At 32.9% G+C, this 8,205-nt stretch overlaps 1 protein-coding gene across 1 annotated transcript; it reads right to left on the bottom strand.

The window, feature by feature from the left end:
- Window positions 1–3,962: 3,962 nt before the first annotated feature.
- LOC106122440 (uncharacterized) lies at window positions 3,963–5,471 on the bottom strand. The gene is made up of 3 exons (XM_013318391.1): window positions 5,283–5,471; window positions 4,833–4,922; window positions 3,963–4,377 (listed from the first exon to the last, which is right to left on the bottom strand). The coding sequence occupies exons 1-3, from the start codon at window positions 5,293–5,295 to the stop codon at window positions 4,064–4,066; spliced, it is 417 nt and encodes a 138-aa protein (XP_013173845.1). The 5' UTR covers window positions 5,296–5,471; the 3' UTR covers window positions 3,963–4,063.
- Window positions 5,472–8,205: the final 2,734 nt, after the last annotated feature.

The raw sequence follows: 8,205 nt of genomic DNA, 5'->3' as shown, positions 1-8,205 counted from the left end.
AATTTCTTCACTATTACACAAACACTATGAATTACTATAGTTTTTTACTTAAATGTCTTTATTAAGTTCGAGAAATAAATGAACACGAATAATTTAATCGAAAAAATTATTCGACAAATACGTATTCGCTGCAGGCGGGGTGTGACATTAGTGTCAAGGTCTCGTAGCGCGGTCTACGATGTAGACGTCCGAGCCGTAGCCGGGCTCGCGTACGACAGCCCGCGTTGCTACGAACTACGAGGGGATCCGTAGCCAATCGAAGTGAGGCTGCGCAGCTTCAAGTATGCTCTACACGTTACAAAAAAAAAGTTAAGTGCATAGACTTACAACCGATTTATTTTTAAACAACAAAATTTTAAGCTTCTTAATTTTAGCTACAATATTAAGTATACACAAGACATAAAAATACAGAATAATAAATACGAATTAAAAGAATAAAATCGCAATTATTTAGTTGCAAATGATAAAGGAAATAAAAAAATAACATATAACATAGCTTTATACAACAGATACAAAGATAAAAGAGATATACATCTCAAGTTAGGCAATTCCACTCGCGCTTTAAAGAGAAAGCTTTAGCTTGATTTCTTTGAAGTAAAAAGGATGCGGGTTTGTGGACTGACAAGGTTCTATCCGTGAATTTAAAATAACATATCTTTTTTTTAATTGATTTTGCACTTTTGACAAAGGTCACATTATCAAGAAATGTATTCTGTTATGTTCTACGTTCTTTTTAGTTGAGTAATTACAAATTACTGTTTATCAATAATACGAACAAATATCTTTAGGTAATATGTCTAAAATTGTCAATTACTTTAAAAGCTCTATGATAAATTCAGCTTTTAAAGAATAAATAAATAAACGATTTCTTACAAAAATAAAAAGTATAGTAAAAAGAAAATGTAATATCAAAACGAACGTAGTTAAAAGTATGAGCTGTAAGCAAAAAAACGTCAAAATAAAAATCAATAATCCCCGAGGGCTACAGCGGCTTTAGTGTTAGCCTGTCAGACCCTTCACTTGTACGATGAACTGAATTAGAGGGGCTGTCAATTCGTTACATTGGCAAATGTACAATTTTATGTCAGTAAAGTTTGGAATATACAAAAATGCTTCCATGTCTTAGTCATGATTTAATCATCGTATAGATATTTAATTTTACCTTTTTTTATATGCCATCTGAAAAACGGGACAGTTTAGTCTGTCCTTGCTTAGTTGAACTTCCTTCTGCAGTTGTAATTTTTCTTTCTTTCTAATCATTTTCAAATAGAATATATTTTTTGTTTTGGTATGACTTTATTGTAGAAGACAAATACCAAGCAATAAAACCGACTATAACTCCATAACCACTGCGTAAGAATACGAGTCAATTGACGTACGAATATCACAATGTAAACTGAAGTATATACATATAATAAATAATTATTTATCTGTATGTACCTCTAAGCTTTCGTTTGAAAATATAAATGTAACCCCATGACACGCACGCATGCATTTTTCACCCTCAAGTATATACTTACATACTTCGTCAAAATGTTTTGCTTTCATGTAGAATTGTAGGGGGAGCGTCGGTGGCTCAGTGGTCAAGCACTTGACTTGCAATCTGCAAGTCCTGGGTTCGAATCCCGCCATGTACCAATGTGTTTTTCGATTTTCCGATTTACATATGTACATTTATCCGACGTTCTTACGGTGAAGGAAAACATCGTGATGCAACCTGCACATATCTGAAAAGTAATGTAAAGATATGTGTGAAGTCAACCAACCCGCACTTGACCAGCGTGGTTGACTATGGCCTAATCACCCTTAACTTAGGGTAGGCTCCGAGCCCCTCGGTGGGGACGTATAGTGAGCTGATGATGATGAGAATTGTAGTCTATATTTTTCCTGTGAATATTGTGGCACCCCTAAAATTCTAGCTATATAAACATTTGTAGGTAAATAACGTAACTATCTTTGACATTTTTCTTAGATCAAGTCATCATGTCAATACAAACTCTCTACTGACCAATCTAGCTTTAGATAATCAAATTAAATTGGGTCATGTTCTATAAAGTAAGAAATAATTCGTAAGATATTTGTTTGGCACAAATCGTTGCTCTATTAATACGCGTCTACAGAACACGTAAACAAAGTAAAAGGCACTATTATTGATGAAAGAAATATAAAGAAACTTAGACTTAAATGAATTGATTAGAAATAATTTCTACTATTCTAATATAGTTAGAAACCAGTTAAGAGACGCCATGGAGTTGGAACTCCGTGAGTTACACGCAATTGACTGGCAGGAGACAGAGCGGAACTGGCGGCCCTTGCGATCTCATGTCGGATGCCAAAACTCACTTCAAGTCGCTGCACCAGCGGAGTAAATTATAAAATGAATATTTAATGTGGTATATTTTAATTAAACTTCACATTTTCTCTTTTTATTTACAACGAACACGAGTGAATTATAATATTTAAAAAATCGATAATTCATTTTTTCACGATGAATAAAAAGAACAGTGGATTTGAAAATGTAAATGGAAGGCTTAATCAAATCGACTTGCTCGACGTTTCAGTGCGTTCGACCGCTTTACAATTCTGTTGGTGCATTGTAAAATCAACCTTATGTGTTTAGAATAAGGGTACTCATTGCCGCTAATACTAATATTTGTTTATTCTAGAACAATAGCCCACTGGAGCATTGTGAACACAATGTTAATGGTAATACGAAGGGCGCGATGTTTTAACCCCAACTACTAGCATAGAATTATGCAAATATGTAATCAAACAGTATTCTAATAGCGGAGTGCGCTGGGAATGTTTGTATAAGGGAAAAGATATGACGGCGCGAAGAGGGTTAAAGTAAGAAAATGTTTGAACATAAAATTAAGTGCACTTTGAACATGTTTAAATAAATGTTTCTTTTACCTTTAAGTTACAATTACTTAGTTGATATATTTTTTAACTTAATCATAAGATAAGATTTAAATACTTTAAACTTATTAGAACAGTATATTTTAATGTGAAAATATCTTTTAAATATTTATGAAACTATTGAACATTTTATACTCAAAGAAAAGTACATTCATGAACAGCATAATTCCATGTAATTGCAAAATCAATAGGAAATGTCAACCCCACACTTTAGGACTTTTAAAACATGGAAATATAGATCTAAAAGTGACGAGAATAAGGGTTCCGTTGTTTTGCTATGAGTTACGGAACCCTAAAAATCGAATTTTTGATTGCGTGCAAAACAATTTTCTACATAGAATAAATTAAATTACGTTAATCCTTATTTACTTCAGAATAAGGTATTTCTCTACCAATTATCTTACTAATATCCATGCAAATATTTAGATGGATGGATGGATGTTTGTTTGAAGGTATCTTCAGACGGCTGAACGGATCCGATTGAAATTTAACATAGACGTAGAACATAGTCTGAAAGAATATAATGAATACTTACTAATTAGTTTTTTTTTATTCCCCGTGGACGGAGTCGCGGGAGATAGCTAGTCATTAAATAGAATACATAATAATCTGGCAATATTTAAAGTGAATAGAAACTATATTTTTTTTACTTTATATCAAAAATCTCATTCTAGTTGTGTTATAAAAAATAAATTCCTCAACCATTCTATTGACTTTAGTTCACTGAGTAAACTCTTCAAAGGGGTTGTATGTAATTAAAATTCAGTTGAGCGGTGGTTGCGTTCGCGGCATATAAATCAGAGACACGCGGGGGTTGTTCTGGCGTTCTCAATCAATTTCACGTTGCTAAAGAATTTCCGTCGCCTGGGGCAGAATAGAACGATGTTTTTATAGAAAAAAAAATGTAGTTATAAATTGCAGGAGCAAAATTTATAACGAAATAAACAAATAATATATTTCAGTAGTAAGTTATGTCATGGATAAGGAATACATAGAGTAGGTTTTGTATTTTATTTATTCCATAGATATAATTAAATGTTTTTTTTATTAATTATTGTAGTAAAAATTGAATTAGCTGACAGTCCTTTACTAAAAATATTGTTGCTTAATTCTACAGAAATATGAAACAATTGAAACGTCAATATTATTCATCTTTGTCCTGTTCATTGTTTGATGTTCCGAAATATTTTTGATACAGGTCATTGAACTGTCCATACATTTCTTCTACATTTACACCTGGATTCGTATCTGTACTCGAGTACTTGTGACCACAATAGCACACGTGATCCTTACCACAAAACGCTGGTTTTCCTTCCTTCATACATTTTCTTATACATTGTCTCGCTACTTCTAAATTGGGACAGAAATGTGCAATATGGTGACGTAGAGATGGACGTAAGGAAAACATCATTGGATCTTTTATATTTGATTTATCTAAATATTCAATATCTGTATCAACTGAAAAATTAAAATATAAAAGGATTACAGTAATCTTACTAATAATATAAATGCCACAGTTTATGGATGTTTCGTCATCTCCAGAACGGCCAAATTAATCTCGTTCAAATTATGCATAGATGTAAGACATAATCTGGAAGGACACATAGGCTGTCTCATATATCTCATAACTCCAAAGAGATTGGTCACCGCAATCTCGATTATAGATTACTCTACGTTACAGGGTTCGCCGCGAATAGGCTGGGAGTGGAGTTGGTGAAGATAGGCTAAGTGACGATTCTTGACTACATTGGTCATGCGTTGTGCATCATCCACCCATGAACCCCTTATTCACATATCTTAGTTTAAATAAATACAAACTAAGAGATCCCAAAATAATTCAATGGTATGACTCTATAACTGTTGGAATTATAGCATTAATTTATCATAGTAAGCAAAGTTAGTGTTTAATTTACCTTTATCTCTAGCATCGTCAAAGTCATGAGGTAGAGTTATCTTTTTTAAGGGTCCGTTAGGCTTTGCTAAGTAGATCACTTGAGAACCATCTGAAAGGTAATAATAAAATTATCATTCTAAAACACAGACCATGATTTTATCAATTCTAAAAAAAGTAACCTTTTTAGGCAAGACGGAAGTCTAAAACTTGAAGCCATTAAATACTTTAAAATAAAATAGTCCTGAATGGATGGATGTTTGTTAGAAGGTATCTCCGGGAGAGCTCAACGAATCTTGACGATATTTGGCATAGACGTAGAATATAGTCTAGAACACATAGGCTACTAATTATGTTTTTTTATTATGCGCTGATGGAGTCGCGAGCTACCACTAGTTCAAAATAAATCTCTAGCTCTGGCCAGAATAAATTCTTCTACATATAATATAATTAAAATTAATAAAATAATTACCAATTGTGTTCATATTCTGTACATAATATACACAGTAACATTGGGTTTTAACACATAAACTCGACTTGACGCCGCACTTTATTTTACAGAAAACTTCATGTAATTCACTGTAACATTTCTTATTCTTTTCTGTACGTAATGATGAGCCATAAAAGTAGTCACTATCAACTGCAACAATAATAAAATCAATTTGGCACAAACATTTCTTTCTAAGCACCAATTTCTCAATAATTTTGGAAAATTAATTATCTTTTCTTATTCATTTTTAACTGAAATTAATTATATTATTAATGATAAGCATACCTCCTAAAATACAGGGTAAAACAGCGAAGAAAAATAAAATTGAACATTGTTTTCTATTTAACATTTTTTTTTCAGTTCTCAAATGATTTACGTAAACAACCACCTTATTTCAGTATTAATTAACTACTTCAAATTAATTTCCAACTGAGTAAGAAGTGAGCAATTATTTCAATTATAAATTTTACGGAAAATTATCCACGCTTTACGTAATTATTGTATCAAAAAAGTCAATTATTATGTCATGTTAGGTTCGTATAAAGTGATAGATTAAATTTTATTTTACAAAACCACGTTACTTTGCTAAACTTACCTTTGCTTACAACAAAAAACTATAACAGTAGTTATTTCTCAGAGCATTAATTAAAAAAAACATACATAAGAATTGAGTACCTCCTCCTTTTTGAAGTCGGTTAAGAACCAACGTCAAAATAACTTCAAACTTTTCATTACTCAAAAGTTTACAATATAATACAATATTCATTGGTAATGTTTAAATGAAAGGTCAAAGAGCGATTTACAAAACAAAATCACTGAAAAAATTCTTCATACGAATATACAGAGCCTTCTCGACAAACACTCATTTCAATCTATTTTTGAATGATGTGTGGATGTGTGCCGCTGTGAACTCCGGCAGCCGATTGTACACTGCAGGCCCTCATGACGTGCGTGGATTTCTTCGTCCTGGCTAATCGGTGTGCCGCCGGAGCCAGCATGTTTGCGCCGCGCCTTTTTTATATCATAAGGTGGCAAACGAGCGACCGTTGCTCATAGACATACGCAATTGCATAAGCGTTGCCTACCTTTAATCGACGAAGGAGGACTCATTCGAAAAGTCCACTTCCACTTCCCATCCTTTCCTTATAAGAAAAAGGGTGGGAAGAGAGATAATTAAGCCTTCGGGACGCACACTCATCAGACGAAACGCGGAAATGCTTCCAATTCACGACTGTCTTCTTGTATTAGTTAACTCCAAAAAAATGTTTATAATACATCAAAAATACATAAATAATGCCAAGAGTAACTTTGAAAGTAAAATACATACAAACAAGATTCATTTTTCTTTAAATAACTATTCAGAGACTGTATATAAAATAAAACTTTACATTTTCCTAATGAACTCCACCTGTAAATGGTAACAAAACTTTTGAATAGTTCACTAAGTTGAGCATTAACGTTCTTCGAACTCTTTTAATGAGCAAAGAAAACTTTTAACGGCTTAAGTAGAGTAACTTTATTTACCAGTCCATAGATGTTAGCTATAAATTGATCTTGCAAAAGTAACCCTGTCTGTCTGTCCTTCTTTCAGGTAAAAACTACTGGACCGAATTAAATGAAATTTAGTACAAAGACAGTCTAGAAGGGTTGTAAAGAACAGTTACTTCAATATTACACCCAGTCCTATTTTAATTATATGTATATATATCATCATCATCTTCATCAGCTCACTACACGTCCCCACCGAGGGGCTCGGAGTCTACCCTAAGTTAAGGGTGATTAGGCCATAGTCAACCACGCTGGCCTAGTGCGGGTACCAACCCGCACTAGGCCAGCGTGGTTGACTATATATGATTGATATATGTGGTTGATATATATGTGTGAAGACAACCATGTCTTCACACATATCTTTGAATTTCTTCGCAGATGTATGCAAGCAAAGCATATTACGATATATTTTCTGTACAAATATTCAAGTGACTGCACTTGCAGATATAATATATATATCTATGACGTCACCAACTTATACCGTAGTTACGCTTTATCGCAAATCGCATCTTAATATGCAAACGCTAGGTTGACCATAATGGTAACAGAACAGAACAGAACAGAACTTCTATTCTGTTCTTAGTTCATAAAACAAAAAAACATTTAGTATCCTCGTTTGCCGCCTTTTTATGAATTATTGGGAAATACCTAAGTTTGTTATTTATCTGCTTAGTGACAAGATTATGCTCACATAAATATTATTAAGGATAAAGTTCAGATATTGCTTACAAATAATTTGTATCAGATTATTAATCCTAATAAATAAAGGAAAGGTATAATTACGCGCTAATTAGTTCGTGACAAGGGAAAGTAGGCGTTAGTTGAACTCCCTTTTATTCTTAGAAATATTCTTGTAGCGGCTTTTGTATTTTTCTTTGAGCCATAATTAGGAAGAGAATTTGAGTAGTGTTTTGTTTTATACGATAATAATAGGACAAAGATTTACTTATAATGAAATGCTTTATAATATTCATTTTCACCTGAATGTATTAGTTGTCGCCCGTGACTGCGTCCGCGCGGAATTAGAACAAGAAATAGTAGCATATGTGTTCTTCCATACTGCCTTCTACATCAATGCCGAATTTCAGTGGGATCCATGAAGTCGTTCTGGTAATATCTTCTAATAAACATACATCCATCCATCCGAACATTCGCATTTACATATAATATTAGTAAGGCAAAGATTTATAAAATGGTAAGAAGTAAGATTTTCTATTCTAATAAATCTTGCATAAACATTTTATAATTATGTTAAAAAAATTGGGTAACTGAATGTAAATAAATATTCCCGTTGCAGTATCCCGCAAGTCCAGGATGTCAGGATTCATTGAATTTAGGATATTAAAAAAAACACATA

The sequence above is a fragment of the Papilio xuthus genome, unplaced genomic scaffold (assembly GCF_000836235.2).
Source record: "Papilio xuthus unplaced genomic scaffold, Pxut_1.1 DF826923.1, whole genome shotgun sequence".
Lineage (NCBI taxonomy): Eukaryota > Metazoa > Arthropoda > Insecta > Lepidoptera > Papilionidae > Papilio > Papilio xuthus.
The sequence above is the reverse complement of the archived record's forward strand: the minus strand, read 5'-3'. Positions and strand labels throughout refer to the sequence as shown.